This window comes from Haliaeetus albicilla, chromosome 2 (assembly GCF_947461875.1).
Source record: "Haliaeetus albicilla chromosome 2, bHalAlb1.1, whole genome shotgun sequence".
Classification (NCBI taxonomy): domain Eukaryota; kingdom Metazoa; phylum Chordata; class Aves; order Accipitriformes; family Accipitridae; genus Haliaeetus; species Haliaeetus albicilla.
The window spans coordinates 7,039,507-7,058,146 of record NC_091484.1 but is presented as its reverse complement, the minus strand read 5'-3'; the positions used below and the strand labels follow the sequence as shown (position 1 = coordinate 7,058,146).

At 51.4% G+C, this 18,640-nt stretch overlaps 1 protein-coding gene across 1 annotated transcript; it reads left to right on the top strand.

Annotated features, from left to right (window-relative positions):
• Window positions 1-688: 688 nt before the first annotated feature.
• RBM38 (RNA binding motif protein 38) lies at window positions 689-16,449 on the top strand. Its single transcript, XM_069804547.1, has 4 exons — window positions 689-1,145; window positions 1,697-1,820; window positions 2,424-2,478; window positions 14,974-16,449. Exons 1-4 carry the CDS (start codon window positions 978-980, stop codon window positions 15,272-15,274), a joined length of 648 nt encoding a protein of 215 aa, XP_069660648.1. The 5' UTR covers window positions 689-977; the 3' UTR covers window positions 15,275-16,449.
• The last annotated feature ends 2,191 nt before the right edge of the window (window positions 16,450-18,640 follow it).

Below are 18,640 nucleotides of genomic sequence, written 5' to 3'. Positions count from 1 at the left end.
ACTTGGTTGGAGACCATCCCTTCCTCCTGCCTTGGCATCCTAACGCGCCTTTGCCACCCAGCTTGCCACAAAGGCTGGCAAACGGCTTGATGGCTTTGTCCCTGTGTCCGAACCTGCCAGGGATTAAACACTTGCAGTTGAGCTTTATTGTGCAACTGAAAAGAGGGAAGGAGGGGTGAAAAAAAATAAATAAAAAAATACCGAGCCTCTTTCGAGGCGGTTTTCTTTGGCGGGCTCCTGCAGGAACAGTCCCCTCGCCCCCCCCCCCCCCCCCCCGTGGGGTTTGGAGCTGCTCCCCGGGAGCCGCCGGGACTTGTAGTCATGGGCCATGCTCAGCCTGGGGGGGGGGGGGGTGTCCTCGTCTCCCCGGGGGTCCGCAGGGCCCGGCGGAGGTCCCGATGCCCGGCAGGGACCTCTCCGCCTTCCCGGGGGCCCCCTCCCCCGTGGGACAAAGCGCCCGCGGTTCCAGGCGGCTCCGCTGCTGGACCGGGGGGGGCAGCGGGACCCGTGGCCGCAGCGGGACTGACCCCCCCCCCGGTCACCGGCAGGGCCGAAGCGGGTGCCCGGGCGGGCGCGGGGCCGGACTACGCGCCCCGAGCGCCCCTGCGCGGCGGGGCGGGGCGGGGCGGGGCGGGGCGGGGCGGGGCGCGGCCCTACAAAGGCGGCGGCGGCGGCGGGCGGCCGCTACTCACCGGTACCGGCGGGAGGGGGCGGCGGCGGCGGTGCCCGCCCGCGCTCCCGGGACAAAGCGCGGCCATGAAGCGGGTGTAGGCTCCGCGGTTCGGCCCCCCCACCCCCCCACCCCGCCCCAACCGGGGGATCCAGCCGCCGCTCCGCTCCTCTTCGGCCGTCCGCAGGGGGGGGGCTCGGAGCGGGGGGTGGTGGGGGGAGTTTCTTTTTTTTTTTTTTTTTTTTTTTCGTCGCCCCCCCGGTGGAGCGGGGTGGATGCCGGCTGGGGCCGGCGTCGCCCCGGCACCATGCACACCGTGCAGAAGGATACCACGTTCACCAAGATCTTCGTCGGGGGGCTGCCCTACCACACCACCGACTCCTCCCTCAGGAAGTACTTCGAGGTCTTCGGGGACATCGAGGAGGCGGTGGTCATCACCGACCGGCAGACCGGCAAATCCCGGGGATACGGCTTTGTAAGTGCCGCTCCGTGCTCCCCCCCCGGCCCCGCTCCGCCCGCCGCCCCCAGCGAAGGGGACTTGGCTGCCGACCCCCCCCCCCCTCCCGGCCGGGGGAGCGGGGTGGGGGACCCCGGGAGGAAAAAAAAAAACCCCGGTACCGGCCGGGGTCGTGCCGTTCCTTTCAGCACCTCCTTCCCCCCGTTGCGGGTTTCGGGCGGTCGCGCTGCGGTGCCCTCGGGAGCGGGGACCCGAGCTGCCAACCCCCCCCCCCCCGCCCCGAGCTGCCTCTGCTTTGGGGAGTTTTGGGACCGGCTCCACCAACTTCTTTAAAAAAGCACGGGGGAGGAGGTGGAAAGGCAAGGGAAAAAAAAAACCCAACCGGTGTGAGCCCAACGGAGTAACTCGGCGAGGGGGGAGCCCTCTTTTCTTGCCATGCAAGTGGGACCGCACGAAGCGGAGTTTAGGTCCTGATTCAAAACAGAACAATAAATAAATTCCACTTAGCGCCTGTTGCCGGAGCGTTTACAAAGCGCTGTTGCTACAAACAAGGCTGTGCTTAATTCCAGGTGACCATGGCGGACAGAGCCGCAGCTGAAAGAGCGTGCAAAGACCCAAACCCCATCATTGATGGCAGGAAAGCCAACGTGAACCTGGCCTATTTGGGAGCAAAACCAAGGAGTATTCAAACTGGTGAGGCATCCAGGAGATCCCGTCTCAATCTATTAGAATAACTTGTAAGACGAGGAAGCAGGTTACGCGGGCTGGATTCATCTGATCTGATGATGTGTGCTTAGCCCTCGCGGTTCTGATTGTCGACTGAGGACACCGCGTAGTCCGGTTACCTCTCCTCCGTATCTTCTTACTCATACCTGTTACACTAGTGTTAAGCACCTAAGTTCATATAACTGAGTTAAAGCTGTCTGCTTCCCCGGCTAATCTGTTTTCCCGTTATCCTCTTCGTTACGTCGGTATTAACAGTAAGATCCATTTCATCATTCTGCCTTTTGGTTTAACGACCACAGTACCCGGTGTGTAAAGTAAGGCGTTATACCCCATTGTCTGTTCAACTTTCACACTGTTCTTTAATCTGAATTCCCATCTGGTCCTCGAGCATATCACATACGCATATGAAAATTAACTCGCTTCTAAATGGGGCTCTGAATTTGCTCACGTGCATAGCAGATAAAATCCACGTACATGTGGTCCGAGTTGTAATTATGCCTCTATAGAATGAGTTGAATGGTATAGTGGATGTCATTCGTTAATATTTTTTTTCTGAATGTTTTTTTTTAGGTTTTACCATAGGTGTGCAGCAACTACATCCAGCCTTCATTCAGAGACCCTTTGGGTAAGTGGAAGTGTTTCTTAACAGTCTTTTTGAAATCAAATTCATGAATCAACTTCCTCATTATTTAAAATGCATGAAAAAAGCCTTAGCTGTCAAGAGTGGACAGTTTCAACAGCTGTTGTTAATGTTTGGAGTACTTTATTTCTGGTGAAGATTTCAGAAGTTTTGTGCATTTGTCAGCTTTAATCTAATTCCCAAAGATCCTCCTTTATCCTCAGCAAATCTTAGTCATAATAAACCCAATGCATTGCTTGCTGCTTTGCCAACTTTAAGAATTCACAAGAATTCAAATAAATGGAAAATAGTTTCTCTATTATAGTACTTAAGGTGTCAAAACAATTAAGCAAATTTTGTTCTCATGTTTCTCAAATAAGATCTTCTGCCTTCTCTGTGCCGTTTCCCACGTAATAATGCTTAGGATATAGTTTTATCCTAGAAAACAAATTGCATTGGAAACAAAGTCTGTTACTTAATGAAAGTAACATTAGGTCAAAAATTGATTTTGGACAGATGTTATACAAGGCTTGAATAGTCTGCAAAAGTGGGCTTTTGTCTGCTGTTTTCAATAGCTTATACCATCCCTACTCGGTCAGAAAAGTCCTCTTTTTATACATCTAATAGGATCTGGCAGCTGCTCGGCAAAAGACAAGTGTGCTTCACGAGAACAATAGTGACTGTCATACTGCCTTCATTTAACTGTTTAATGATTGATGCAGTTCTTTTTTTACACCATTTCAGAAAGTGAATATTGATAGGGGTTTTTTATTATTATTTTCTAAGAGCATTAAGAAAGTAGGTGCATTTTTTAAAGCTTTTGAGCACTGCTCTGTTGTGGTTTTTGTGTGACTGTAATATAAATAGATGGGATTTTGGCCTTTGTCAACAGAAAGACTTCATCCCTTTCCTGCTCTCTGCTCGTGTTTTTTGGGGGTGGGAGTTTTTTGGTTTTGCTGGGGTTTTTTGTTTTTTTTTTTTTTTAAGAAAAAAGGGATCTGCTAACAACAAAAGAAACTTTCGCTTCTCTGCCCTCATGGCTGCAGTTGCCAACTGCCTGGGTAATCTCATTCCAATGAGTTTATGGATGTAAGAGACTGTGTTGCCACAATAGTGCACGCCCAGTGTATGGGTGTTGTGTACGGTTCAAACATGCCAGTTTTCATAAGTAGTTATGGCTCTGTTGGAAAGACTAAAGAACATCTGTCATGAAATGAAGAGTCTTTTTTTTTTTTTTTTTTTTTGGTGCAAGAGCCACAGTAGTCTACATGGACAAGATGCTGCTTTGTAATCGCTCTCTTTGCATGGGAGCTACAATAGGTTTCTTAGCCCCCAGTGTCAGGCAGCAGTGGTACCTTTGAGATGTGAACTCCAGAGGCTTTCCAAATTGCACAGGAGTGCATAAGAGAAGTTGACGATAAAACCAGCCTCTTAATGAGTCTTTCCAAGCATGCTAACAGAAAAGAGCAAAATGGTGAAGCACGTTAAACTTCTTGTGTTGGCAGGGGTGCCGGCGCACGCCTGTTCCTCTTGCAGATAATCTGCTGTTCCTGTGGGTGCTGTTCCTACCCAGCAGCCGCAGCCCTGCAGCTCTGGAAAACATAGTTTTTCTTTTTTTGAATGGTTTGCTTTTAGTTTCACATGCAGAGGAGTGTGGGATCAACTAACTATGTGTTCCTTGTGATCTAGACAGTTACTGTTCCAGTTCTTAGGCGTTGGTTTCATCATTAAACCGTCAGAGCTGCAGTTAGCACACGCAGCAGAGACCACTATAAATTATTTATCAGTTGCCAAGAGACAGGAACCAGCAGACTAGAGGGTTGGAGGAAGAGGATTATATATCATTATTTGCAAGCATCAGTAAACAAGAGTTTCGTTGCATTCAGTCATCGCTGCAGCAGAATCACTGAAAATGTGGGTTTGGCAAAATGTGGAGCCATTTACCTGAGCACCACATCTGGGGCTGCTCTGTGGCTTCTGAGCAAAGCATCAGGTGGTCCGTCAAGCAAGGGAGCTTGGCTGCTGGTTCCCTCTTTGTCTTGTCAGCAGACCCAACAAAATTAAGAGCCTGCCAGGCTCCGCTCTTGCATTCCCTTGAACCCACAATTTCCTTGGCCTTCAGTGGGATTTGAGGATAGATGAGGAGTTTATCAGAGTCTGTCTGTCTTTGGAAACTTCATCGAATTGTTGTCCCTTTGCTCTGCGCCGCGTGGAGCGGATCCTGACCTTCCCCAAATGAAGCTCAGTGGCTCGTCTGCTTTGCCCATGGTGTGCGACGCTGCCCGCTTCTCCCTCCTGCAGTTCCTCTCTCTGCAGAGTGTTTGTGCCCGGGGGTTGGCATGCAGTTTCTGAAAGACAATTGTTAAGGGACACGGGGTACTAGGTGTGCAAGGTGGACTTGGCAAGGAAGAAATGAATGAACAACCCATTAACTGCTAGGCAGTTAAATAAGAGAAAGCCAGCCAGTCATCTTCCAGCTATCAAGCCATAAAGTGCAGTTTTTGGTGAAACCTGAAATGAATGGAAACTATGAAAATTACCCAAACATCAGTGAGGATTATTTATAAACTGAAGGCTTCCCCCCCCCCCAGCCCCAGGCACCCAAATGGCAGCTGTAACTATTGCCTGGGGTATGCGGAACAGAAAGAGAAACCACGAACAGCCTCTCTCCTTCCTCCTGCTGTCCGGGCAGGGGAGGCACTCGCACAGCAGACAGCGCGGAGTCGATAGTAAATCCTGTTTTGAAAAGTAGTCTCTGGATTGTCGTAACCGGAGATCTGAACGGTAATGCAAGGCAAAGGACGTGTCTGTGTCGGGGTGACTCGAGATCTGGCTTCTGAGTTTAGGGAAGCAGCAGTAGGCCTGGGGGCTTTATTCGGAGCTTACGGACTGCGCTTTGCTTGGAGGCAGCTGGCAGTGCCAGTGTGTCCCTGCAGCTACCGGCCAGCACGGAGCTGCGCTTAACACGATCAGAGAAGGGGGAGACCCTCTGTCTCCAAATGGAGCTGTCTCTTACTGCAGCTGTGTCCCTTTTAAGAATTTTAAGAAACACCTGAAACTTTTTGGAAGCTGCTAGGAGCAGCCGAGTAGACCGCTTGACCAGGAGTACGTGGTGACATGGCAAAGCTGCTCGGTGCCCCTCTCTCGGTCCTCTCCTCTGCTTGCTCGACTCCGGTGCTTGGGACAGGCTCGAGCCTGTGCAGGGAACAGGGATTCCCCGGTTCTCCTCTTCGCAGCCCTGCTTGCCGCTCTGGACGCGAGCAGCGTATGGCAGATGCGTTCCCGTGGCTGTGCCTCAGCGAAGGAGCTATCTGTGTGGGAGATCTACCAGCGACTGAGTAAGTGGCTGAGCTCTTGGAAACATAGAGCTGTCTCTTGCAGCAGGATCTAGCTCTTTCCGCATCTGCACCTTGGATGTCATCGCTGCCCAGCCTTGTGCGGTTGCTTATTTTGGTTGCCCCCTGACTCTGGCCCACGTTCGGTCTCGGGCAGCGTCGGAAAGAGTTAAATCTCTTTGAGTTTGAAATTTCATGCCTTGATGCCGCTGCAGTTAGGAAGTGAAGAAAGTCCCTCTTTGTGTCAGCCCACCCTCCCTTTGCAGCTGTTTATCCTTAAAACTTCTCTATTGGGTTAAAAATAAAAGGAAACAAACTTTCATCTTCTCTGCGGTTATGCTTGTAAACCGGCGCGCGCTGGCCTTGCTCTGCTCGGCCTCTGTCAGCTGGCATCCCCCGTGCTCCGACTTCCTATTGCACCATTTACCAAAAAGCTGGCCCGCTGCGGGACCCCAGCCTGCTCTGCCGGTCACAAGCAGCTCCCGTGGGGAGGGCGCACCCGGCACCTGTTGTTTATCGTGTGCCAATAACATGAATGCTTTGGGGGGGGGGGGATTTCCTAAAAAACATTCAAATCCATTTTCCAAATGGCTTCAGCTGCTGGTTCTCGGGCATGGTTACTGCTATTCAGACCAAATGCTTGCCAGTCAGAAAGAGCTCTTTTTTTTTTTTGCCTTTTTTTTTTTTTAAGGGTAGACATGTATTCATAAGCAGATCAGATGGCTTTGCAAATTTTCTTGAACATCTGCTTCAAGGTAGCAAATGCTGGTGTCAGACCCGAGGGCTTGGTATACAATTTGTTTTGGTTTTGGGCACAATTTGCTCGTGTCCCGCGTCTGGCGTAGGCCTGTAGAACAATACAAAAGGAGAGCGTGGTCCGACGTCCTGACCTTGCGCTTGGCTACGCAAACGACGTGCCGAGCTCAGGGCAGCAGTAGACCTTTTGCGGGGGACAGGCTCGGGGTGAAGGGTGCCAGGTGCCATTCCGGCGCAGTGGGGGCACAGCGTGCCTGCGTCTGATGGAGAGCCAGGCTGAGCTGGCTCTACCTTTGTTTTTCCAGCACATGGCTCGAGTTGTGCTGTCTTCTCTGCCTTCATCCTCACCAGCACGAGAGCAGCCTCCTTGGCAGCAGAGACCCAAGTCCTTTCCCCTTGTTGCAGGAGCTGGGGAGCGGCAGATCCAAAATTCTCCCATTCTGCTCTGGCTGGTGCCGCGTCGTCCCGATGTGGCAGACTCATGCGCGTGTCTGAATTTTCAGAGCGGTCCAGCTTGTACTTGATCTCATCTTTCCTTTGCGCAGCTGTTGGCATGCTGGTCCCTAACTCTGTAGTTATTAAACACATGCCCAGTAATTCAAATGATAAATGCAGCTCTGACTGGCCTGCCTCTGAGCTGAGGACACCAGCAAGGGAACTAGACAGTTGTGCTGATAATTTGGTAGCAAGGACACTGGGTCACTTCTAAATATGACTTATATGAAGAACTTGTTCCCCACAGATGGGAGCAAGCTACATACCAGAGCTAAATATACTCTATGATCACAAAAGATGAAAAGTCGTGGACCTCAGAGTTAAAACTGAGTCTCCTATTTCTCCGTCTCTAAATCCTGTAAACAGGATTGTGCTGTCCCTTGCAGTTTCCCTGTCACCAGCTTTGAGCATTTTGGCTCTCCTGGGTCATAGCTGAGCTGCTGCTGGCTTTGCTCTGGCCAAAGCAGCGGAGGCTGGGAAAGCCGTGCCGGGGGGCAGGCTCGCAGCCCCCCCGTGATTCTGGCTTGTGGGAAGGTGTGGAGAGAGATGTCGTAGGCGGTCTAGAACAACGAAGGCACAACTGGCAGCAGGCATCACTGAAACTCTTAAAATGGAATTTCTTTCTTGCCTGAGAAATTACTTGTTTTATCAGTGTTTTATCACTTGTAATTCTTGAGCAATGGTTTTGGTAGGCTCAGCAACCAGCAGAGGTTATCACTGAATCCTTTCTTTTATTAAAAATAGATATTTCATTGCTTCTTCCATAGCTAAAGCATTCTGCTTCAAAATACTTCATCTATTCAAGAAAGAGTTTTTGATAAATCGAATGTGTGGATGGTTTTAATGAAAAGTCAGTGGAAGGGATCATGTGTGAAGAAAGAAAGTCTGTTAAAAAATTGAACCAGTTGAAAGTAGTCAATTTAATATATATTATGCCAAAACTTGTCAGGTACTTGAGAAGACTTTGGAGATGTTTCTGCAGCCTTTGGTTTTCTCCAAATTGCAGAAGAAAATTGGAAAGCTTAGCTAAAGGCAGAATTCCTGGGGCTTCCTGGGTTAATCTGTCAGAGCCTCTGGTTTTCCTCCTGTGTGGACGGGATGAATCTAGCATCCTCCTGGGTTTCTCACACTGATGCTGAAGGGCTCAGGCTGCTGTAGTGCACTGGTGTGAAGCTTTTCTGTTTCTTCTGTTGGTTCATTTCTGGTTTGGCTGTGCTGATAACTCGAAAGGGGAGGGTTTTTTCCTTCTCTGGATAGCTGACTAGTTGCGGATAAACTTCCATGTGGCTTTTTCCTTGGTGCCAGATGGCTCTTGTTTCAGGCAGATGTTATCTCCTGCTACCTGAGTGTTTTTTCGGCCTGCTTCTCCAAAACTATTTTTGGTCTGGCCCAGCATGCCTTTGTTTGGGATTATATTTTTTTTTTCCTTTTTCCTTTGGGTGTGGGGGAAGCAAGATGCAGAGGATAAAGCTGTAAATTGTTGAGCCTGGCTAACTTGTGGTGGAGCTCAGCATGTTGATCTCGGACTCTTGGTTAAGCTGAGAAAAACGATTAGATCTTTGTGAGAAGATGTACTCTCATCTTTGATTGGCAACCTTTTTATTTGTTTGTTTGTTTGTTTTGGTTTTTTTCCCCACACCTCTGCACCAGCTATGGGGGAGAGTGTAGATGGCATTTCGTTTTACTTGGTTTTGTGGGATCTAGCTTCCTCCACTGTGGGCCATCGGTCTGTTGAATTGTGAAGTCAAGATGTGCTAACACTGTAAAATGAGAATATTGCTGGGCTATGATAGGTTCTCAGCTACTGCAGTGCTTTCTGTTCCTTACATTTTCTCTCTCCTGCCAAAACGAAAATAAATTGAAATCGTGGATTGCTCTTGTACCCTTAAGTTGGCATTTGTAATTCTTGAGCAATGGTTTTGGTAGGCTCAGCAACCAGCAGAGGTTATCACTGAATCCTGCATTATACTCCCTTTTTCTCTTGTACCGATTCCAGCCTGGGACAGTCTGTTGCGGCAGGTTGTTCCTTGCTGATTGTCACCCGTGTGGAGACGTCTGGTCCCAACAGGGAAGCAGGAGACCCAGTCATGTACCTGTTCGCACAGGCTGCTGTGCACATCTCTTCAGAGGGCTAGAGGCGAACAAGTAGAAGACAGGCAAATTAGTTACAAGATGAGCAGAAATTGTGTTGGTTGGTTTGCTGTTTTGTGTTTGTTTCACACTGTAGTAGGTGAGGATAAATACTGTACCACGGAGCTCCAGAGTTCATCCTTGTCTCGCTTTGAGCTAGCCGAGATAGCTGGCTGATGAGGCAGAAGCCATTGACATTTCAATGCCTGTTTTAATCAGCTTTAGTCAGGACGTTTCAGGATTGGGAGGTTTGTCGTGTCAGTGGATGATGGATTGCGGAGTGGTCGGGGCACAACGGATGTCCTGATCTGCACCGGAGTGTTGGTGGATAAAGTCTATGTGATCTCCTCCTCCCGGAGCAAGAGTCCTTGCTGGCAGGCAGGGACTGCCTTGGCCGCGCTCCAGCTTGTCGCCCCTCCTCATCACGTCTGGATTTGAGAACAGGACCTGAATTTCTCACGTTTCCACAGCCCGTGATCATGGGCTGGGGCCCGTATGATACGTATTGCCAAGCCCACCACCGCTCCACGCGGGTTTACGGAACGTGGCTCCACGAGGTGAGTGCTTGCCGGTGGCTTGGGAGTGTCCTTCAGGAATGATGTTCTTGGGGCGTGAGTTACATCAGGATGTGTCCCTGCGTCACCACCTCCGAGGTGCTGCTGCGGCGCTGCTAACGCAAGCGTGGAGCTCCTGGGCTGCTGCTGCTTTCCTTGGTGTTGCTGGAGCCTGCTTCCCAGAGCAGGTTCTGTCCGGTGCTCTTAAAACTCGTCAGTCCGCTTCAAAATACATCTTCAAATACGTCACCCAGGTGCTGCTTCACCAGAGGTAGTTTGCAGGTTGCTGTCGTGGTCAGCTGTGGCTTATGCTCAGCTCGTTCTGCAGCACCAGCTACCGGCTGGAGCCCAGCACCGCCTGCCATCACGTGTTGTGGCGGTGGGGGTGTCCCTGTAGCAGCCAATGGGTCAACTCTAGTGGAAATGGAGGCCAAATTCCTGGGGTCAAATGCCAGAATTTGTGCCTTCACTGGCAGACACAAAGGGCTCTGTTTCTTGTATTCTTCAAGGAATAAAAGGCTGGTCGTGGCGGTGGCGTTTGTGTGCTGATCTCTGTGAGGCTGCCAAGAGCCCTGTGCCCCCCCCTTGTTTCCCAAGGGTTCGTGCGATGCCGTGTCCCTCCTGACAGGGGGCTGCAGTCGTCTCCCACCTCTCCAGAAGCAGCGAGACCAGCTCCCAGCGTAGCTGGCGGAGATCGAGGGGCTCAGGAGCTCCCGCCGCTCTCCCAGCCCCACGCAGCTCGCAGGGGCTGCTCGTTGGCTCACGCGTAGGAAGTCCTGCAGGATGGGAGACTGCTAAAACACATTTTAGGTGTAAATCTGGTATTGAATACATAAAGTGCCTCCAAGATGAGCTCTGCTGGATAGAGCTGCTGACGAGGGAGAGGGCCTCGTTAGCTCGTTCCTCTTCCTCGCCGTTTGGGAAGAGGTGTGGGATGCGTGGCCATCCGACTTGTCCCTTTTTTCCTGGCTGCCCCCCCCCCCCCCCGGCCCTGCAGCTTGCCCCTGGTGCAGTAGGGAGAACCGGGGGACGGCAGGTTTCAAAAAGCCCAACCTCCTGGGAGCTGAGGGTGCCGGCGGCCACGAGCCTCACCCGACGCGTTTGACCATCTCCCCCCAGGCCTGCACCAAAAACGGGCTGCTTTCGTTCTGCCCTTCACGTTTTTCACAGCAAAAGCAGAAGCCGAGCCTTGCACCTCCTCTGCCAATGGCTCCGTAACCATCTCTTTTGTTCTGTGTCTTTCAATTTTGGCTGCCGGGGCAGCGTGGTGTCGTGCCACATAGTTAGGAACGTGGGCTAGCGTGGCGGTCCTGGCTGCCCTCCTCCCCGAGTCCCTCCTGCGGCCACCGCTGGCTCTAGACTTGGGTTTGAACACGCTCGGTGCGTTTTGGGGGCCTTTGCCCGCGATTAGTCATCACGCCGTAAGCATCTCGTACGTCTGCTGTTCACGGGGTGACTTTGACGTGCGGTGGCAATGGCTGATCACTTGGTTGATGTTTTATAATCGCGTTGTGTGTATTCTAGATGAAGTTCTCTTCTGGCTGGCAGGGCCCGTCGTGGCGGACGGAGGAAAACTGCAGGGAGGGAGGAAGGGAAAGGCGTCTTAAAACACAGATGTGACTCATTCTGTAGAAATGCAGATTAGAGTTTGCTGATTTCTAGAAAAAGAACTCCAAAAGAGCTTTTTTTTTTTTTTCTCTGAAAGATCTTCAGAAATAATGGAAGGGGGGGGAAATACTTTAAGACTTTCCGTGGACGCTAAACATAGCCAGCAAAGAACTTCATTGTACGCCACTGTTTTGTTTTGTTTTGTTTGTAGCTGCAAGTCATCAAAGTGACCTTACCTTGGGTTGTGTGTTTTGTTTTTGATCGATGAGTTGCCATCTGCCCACCTAATTCAGAAGTCCAAACTGCATAATATCTTGATGGAAATTTCTAGCTAAATTATTAAAACCCCACAGACCGAAAGAACCTTCCCTTTCACATAGAAGCAGTTTCTGGAGTTGCTGAGTGTGATTTTTCTAGTGCAGTAAACTATGGTGTGTGATGTGCGCTTGCGTATGCATTGGGCCGGGATGTATTTCTGGAAACAGAGTACAGGAGTACTTATTGTCTTCCTAGCTAATGGCGCTTTTTATTCAAAGTAGCATTGAAGAGCTGGAATTTTTCCTTGCTGGGGGAAAAAAAAAACCAAACAACCCAGTAGTGCAGGATGTCGTGGATTTGCTGTCACTCCGGAGCACGCTGTGGGAGCTGTGATGGAGGAGCCGTGTACGTGAAAGCGAAGCCAACGTGCGGAGTTCCTTGGGGACGAGTTGGGAGCGTGCGGACGCGTGCCCCGCGTGGGGTGTGCCGGCTCCGAAGAGCAGTTGGGTGGCAGCAAGGGACGTCGGGGGGTGACCTGCGGGGCTGCTCCAACGGGGTGATGCTCAGGCTGGATTGCTCGGGGGCTCTCGGACCGTCCTCCCCGTCGTTTTGCTGGCGCAGGCTGAGTGCCTGTGTGCGGGAAAAGCACGGGTCCCTCCTCTGCTCCTGCTGGTGGGTGTTTTTTTAGTGAGTCCTGAGCGTGAGGATTGTGCATTTGTTTTTCCTTGCGTTTTGTGGACGGGTTTTAACTTTATCGAGCCCCGGAGTAGCAGGAAGCCTGGTAGTGGGACGCCACATGTAGGGAGAAGCGACGGGCAGCCAGAGCATCTGTCCCCAATCTGGGATGCAGGCTGTTGTCTGAGCTGACGATTTACAAGGGGGTAGAGCAAGAAGCGTGCGTGGGGTCGGCTCGGCTCGCCCCCAGCGGTTGCAGGGGCATGACATTAAGTGCCCTTGGTCTGAACTGGTGCTCCAGCTCTGATTCAGCTGTGTCGGCCCCCGTTTAGATCAGAGCTAAACCAGAAGTGATTCAGTGAATTTCTGCTGCCTCATCTCATTCTTGTTAGTCACAGGGTGATATTGGCTATGTTGCATTTACAGACTGAAGGGCTGCGAGGTCCCTCTCTCTGCACTACGCCAGGGATGGCTCTGGCCTCTGGAGATGGTCTTAACGCTTTATCGGCCAAAAGTTGAGGTGCTGCTCTCCACCATCCACCCTCCCCAGTGCTGCTCCTCCGGGGGTGGCCTCGTTATATCTAAGGACCCTGATTTTGGAGGCAGCGTGGCTGCGTGGGGGGAGGAGAACAACCATTCTCTCATCGTGCAGATTGCCTCAAGAAAAACCAAAGTGCATATGTGAGTGGGAAAAGGAGAGAAAACTCGGTTCAGACGAGCGCTTGTTTCCAAGAAGCCTTTCTCCTGCCTGAAGAGCAGGTCAAACCATCCAGTCTTGGTTGTAAAGCAAATGGGAGCAGCCCCATAACTGCTGGATAGGAGGGACCCAGCCCCAGGTGGACCCCAGTACGTTGTAGGTGGTGGCCAAGACTAGGACGGACACGAGGGTGGAACGAGGGTGGCCAGCGACTCATCCAGCAGAAGTGTCCGGTCCCTGGCTGTGGGTCCCCGTGAAGCACCAGAGCACCGGGTCCCGCTGCTTGGCAGCGTGGGGAGTCTGCTGGGGTTTCCAGCTCGGACGAGTGGGCAAGAGATCCTTTCCCCGAGCAGCTGAGCTCAGCTTTAAAGAGCAGTTTTAGGCACGTACGGGGCTGCGTCTTGTGAAAAGTCTGTGGGAGGCTTTTAAAAGTGGTCATGTTTGAAAATGTGCTGTCACACACATCCACACAAAAATCCCCAAAATATTTGAATCTGCATAAGCTCCCTGCAGAGTTTTACCTTGGTTTTTTTGCTGTTTGCCAAAGCGAGTTGAGTTTGGGGGCAGGGTGGAATGAGCTCTCCAAAGTATGGTTTTGGTTCGTGCTGTTGCCTTACGCAATTCAGCAAGCAGCCAGCCAAGGGGACCTTTTCCACAGCGTGTGCTTTTTGATGCATGTGGCTCTGATCTCTCAGTGGTCACGGGCCGTTTGCTGGTGTCGGTCTGCACACCCCTGTTTCTTAAACAAGCCCCAAATCTGCCAAGCCCGTGCACAATGGAGCTCGCTGCTGCCGAGGGCTGCGCAGGCGGGTACCGTTTGCCCTCTGCAATTGATGTGCAATTGCCCATTTTTTGTCTGGCCTGTGGCAGTTCGTGTGGATGGACCTAAACCTCCAGGTTCGTGCAGTTTTTGCTCTTGTTTGAGGCCTGACTTGTTGTGAGCTCTTTGGAAAATATAGCCCTTTCATTTTGCTGCCTTTTCCCCCCCCCCCCCTTTCCTTCTCATTAGCAGTTTCTAGCAAATTAGTGGGCAATCCTGCATTAATCATCTCCGGGATCTTTCAGTCTACAGACTTTAATTGACTGTGGCGTTGTTACGTTCCTCGCAGCAGCACGGCTACCTCGGGGCAGGGGCAAACCGGCTGGTGAAAAGCAACGCTTTAGGACCTGCATCGAAAGGGCAGAGAAAATGCCAGGGGATGGCTGGCCGCAGAGCTGGGATGTAAAAGCTCACGGGCACACAAGCATCGCTGCCGGGCCAGGGGCTGCCGGCACGGTCACTGCTGAGGAGTGTTACTGAAGGGAAGAAAACCAGAATTAGTATCGCGTGTTTTACGACAAACACCCTGTAGCATTGCCCTAAACATCCAGTGTTATGGAAACACAGCCTTAAACGCGTAGTAACTGGTAACAGCTGGCAAACTGGAAGGCCCGGGGACAGCGGTCATCCCTGGTGGGATGTTAGCCTGATGGGACGAGCGGAGGAGCGACCCAGTGTCCCCCGGTCCGGGAGGTGCCCTGGGGGGCTGCGGGTCCCCAGGAGCTTCCACCCGTGTTTTGGGTGGTGGTGGGGAGCAGGGACCTGGAGGATATGGGAGGTGGCGAGGCTGCCGGCACTGGCAGAGAGAGGCAAGGGCGCGTGGGGACCAGGGAGATGCGGCGAGCCGGTATGGCAGGGGCTGTGTCGCGGCCATCCAGGGAGGTTATTTTGGGGACCAGCGGCCTGAGTAGGGGGAGATACAAGACCTGGAGACCAGGGTGTGTGTCCGTCCTTGCAGTCCATGCTTCCCCTTGCACTACTCCCACCCTTGGGGTCTAGAAGTGTTTTGCTTTTCGTTCCCTCCACCCCGAGCGGCACCCCTCCCTTGAGGGCGGCACTGCTGGGCAGCACCCTTTCTGTGGCTGATGCACGTGAATTTGGGGGGTCAGGAGGGGGACACTCAGGCTGGCGGGAGCCCAGCCCCTCGCTGACTGTCTCCCTTTGCCTCCACAGACTCACGCCTCACTATGTTTACCCCCAAGCCATCATCCAGCCCAGCGTGGTGATCCCTACCCCAGTGCAGTCCATCACGTCTCCCTACATCGACTACAGCGCCGCCAGCCAAGCCTATTCCCAGTACACCACGGCTGCCTACGACCAGTACCCCTACGCTGCCTCCCCCGCTGCTGGCTTCGTGGGATACGGCTACACGGGCGCAGTCCAGCCTCCCATCACCGCCAGCAACCCCGCGGCACCCGCCACCGCTTTCGTGCAGTACCAGCCCCAGCAGCTGCAGCCCGACCGCATGCAGTAAGGGCTCTGCCTGCGCCTTCGCCACCTAGGACAATCTTTTACCGTGGAAGGAGACGGCTAGGACAGCAAAAGCGTCAACAGCAACAAGCCCACAATAAAAGAAACAAAACAAAAAAAAGAAAAAAAAAAATCACCCCGATCCTTTCCCCCCCTCCCTTTACCTAGGTGCATATCAATTCCTAAGCTATTTATAGTGTTAAGGGCGAACCCAAACCCTTGCAGTCTGACTGTGCTTATGAAAATGGACTTCTGGTAAGTTTTGGTGTTTGTTGGGTTGTTTTTTTTTTTTTTTTCCTCCAATCTGGACAGATACTGTCTTGAAGATGTTCTAAAAGTGACTGAAATGTTTCACAGGAAAACTACAGATTCTTGCACACATCGCGGTCTGCTTCCATCACCTGTGGTCTTCTTTCTGCCCCTACCCCATCTGCACTGTCAGCCCTTCCTTCCTCATCAAACCTGCAATCCTCTTATTTACTGTTGAGGTACAGAGGTACTCGGAGAACACGGAAAAAAGCAATCTTATTTTTTGGTTGTACAAAAACTTTGTAATACTCAGAGATGCCTTACAGAAAAAAAAAAAGAAAAAGAAAAACTATTTTTTAATATTTATTGCGATTTTATTCGCATGAGCTGTGAATTGCAGACAGAAGAATAGTAGTAAGTATCTGCCTTGTTTAATTCTCATTTTACTAAATTATTGTATGTAGGTAAAAGTTCTTAAGTAATTGCTGAATCACTTCAACATGCAAAAGGGAATATGGGCTTGAAGGAGAGCAGAATATTCCTTTAGTCAACGCACTGTAATATTTTCTTATTGTAATTGTTACTCTGTTAAGATTATCTCAAATTTAGGTATATTTTTAAATGCAAAAAACCAACCAAGAATACCGAACATTTTGTCTACTTTGGTAGATCTTTTGTTACAATGCTGCAACCTATGGAGACATTTACAGTATTTATGTAAAAGAGATTTGGGGCTGTTGGCCAGTGAAGCTTAGGACAATATCATGAGCGGAGCAGAAGAGAAAAAGGTGTTATGTCACTGAACAAATGGGTAAACGTAACCTTTTTATGCCTCTAATCCAACAGCCAAATAAAGGAAGAGAACAGATGATGTAAGTTAAGTGCATTTCTACAAAGAACAGCAATAAACTATTTTAACTTTTAAAATTATTCGATACTGTATGGTATGATGTTTGCTTGGCTGACGTCCATTAGGGAGTACTTTCAAACCGACCTGAGCTGGCTACGCTGGGCCTTCCCCCGCGAGCGTGCCGGGGTGGGTTTGGGACCGTGTGTCCTGTGGTGCGGTGGAGCCTGACCCAGCGTTGCATCGCATCTGCTCGGATCCTGACCCAGCGTTGCATCGCGCAGGCATTGCACGGGTGCCGCCATCCCTTGCGGTGTGTCCCCCGTGTGCCGTTACTCGCTCTGCGTGTCCCGAGTCACCTCGGGGTTTTTGAGCTCCTGGAGCACCGCGCCAGAGCTGCGTGGTCCCCAGCGCTTGTGCCCAGCACCGGGCGCTTGCTCGCGTTCAGCCTGTGCGGAGCAGAGGGTGGAAAGTGCTGCCATCCTGGTGCAGCTCCAGTGGAATCGGGCATGGCTGAGATCAGATCTCGTCCCGGGATCCTCAGGATGGGGCTTTCCTTCTGTTATTTGCTTGCAATAATTTTTTTTCTTCTTTTTTTTTTTTTTCCCCCCAAAATTGAATCCATCCAAAAATGAGTGGTCTGCCAAAGCCTTGTCCTGGTTAAGGGCTGGGTTGCTGAGGGCCTCTCTGAGGCAGGCTGCAGGCAGCAGCGAGGCTCTGGCAGGGTGCTTTTACCCCTGAGCCTCCTTTGTGTTAGTGAGATGGCTGCATTTGACTTTTCCCCAACCTACTTGCTTTAGAAATTTGGTTTTCAGATTTTGACAAACTTCGAGTATCGGTTTTTAAAAGTAAATAAAATTATTCTATTTGATCATGCCAGTTACCTAGTTCATCTGTGTAAAGGTTATGGCAGAACTGGTGCCAGGAAGTCCCTGCATCTTTGGCCCCAGCCTATATTGCTGTTGAAGGTGATGATGCCTAAAGCCATCCTGGGGGAAGAGGATGCTATAGGATGAAAGCAGAGGCAGTTCAGTACTGTGTCTAATCAACTGCCCTGGGGAACTTGAAGGCACCACACAGCTGGCATGTTTAATGTCATCAGTAGGCCTCAGAGTAAACAGCCCATCTCGATGAATGGAAGCAGCTCATTCCTCCCTTGCTCTTATTGCGTGAGAATGCAGATCCTGGTGGGGCTCTGTTCATCCTGCCCGGGGTTTTGCTTACAACCATGCGGGTGACATTTATTTCCTTTTTAAGTAATTACTTTCTGGATATGGCTGTGGGTCTGCCAAAGGAGTAAGAGCTGAGCGCCACATCCAGCACGGCGCTGGCGTTGAGCGCAGCCTGGCCGAGAAACCTGCCTTTGAAGTACTATCGGGGCCAGAGATCGCTCGGCAATTCTTCTTTCTCCCTGTCATGAGTCTTTCTGAGGAGGAGGGAGGGGAGGATTTTGGGGGCAGATGGGGGTGCTGGGAGCTGCCGGGGAGCGCTCGGCCCCGGCCCCACGGCGTTGGGGTGCCCATCCTCGGGCAGTGCTTCTGCCTGGCTCCGGCGCTGCCAAACGTCGGCTTTTGTCTTCACCGAGGACCCGCGTCTTGGTCAATAGGAAGACCGCGACCTCTGAAAATTAATTTGCTGTTGAAACAAAAAAGTGCATTTTTGAAGTGAAAAGAGTGATGATTTTCCATTTAGCTGACTAATTTCCTGAAAGATGGCCAAAACCGCCAGAAGAGAGGGAGCACACCTCCTTCGCCTGGCACCCAGCCCGCTGCTGCCGAATGCCATTCCTGGATCCCGCTCCCTTTCGCTCTGGGCTCATTTGGAGAAAACAACCCCATCAAAACAACAGCCCAACCTGCCGCCTTCCTGCTTGCGAAAACCCAACTGTGAAATTGCGGCCGGGCAGAAGAATGAAATCTGCTGTCCGGCTTCCCGGGTGGAAGTGGGGTTGCAATGGCGAGGGAAGCCTGCAGCCCCCCGAAAAGGAGTCCGAGTGCTTCCTTGGCCTGGTGCTAGGCTGGGAAAGCGGGGAGAGCCCTCTGAGTCGCTGCGTTAGAGGGACAAGGGTTAAATGCAGCATATGAACGGTGGGGTGTGGGTGAGACGCAGTGGCTGTGGGGTTCGTGACTGGTCAGGGTAGCACAGGACAAGTGCATAAACCACTTTGCAATTGCTTAAAAGTGTGATTTTTTTTTTTTTGTGTGTGTGATTTTTTTTTTTTTCTTTTTTTAATGCATGCCTTGCTTGATGGAGCATCCTCTTTAACCTGCACTG

Coding starts and splice junctions, on each gene's coding strand:
- RBM38 (XM_069804547.1), top strand. CDS start 978: ATGCACACCGTGCAGAAGGATACCACGTTCACCAAGATCTTCGTCGGG. Junction 1,146..1,696: donor AATCCCGGGGATACGGCTTT/GTAAGTGCCGCT, acceptor GCTTAATTCCAG/GTGACCATGGCGGACAGAGC. Junction 2,479..14,973: donor TTCATTCAGAGACCCTTTGG/GTAAGTGGAAGT, acceptor TTGCCTCCACAG/ACTCACGCCTCACTATGTTT.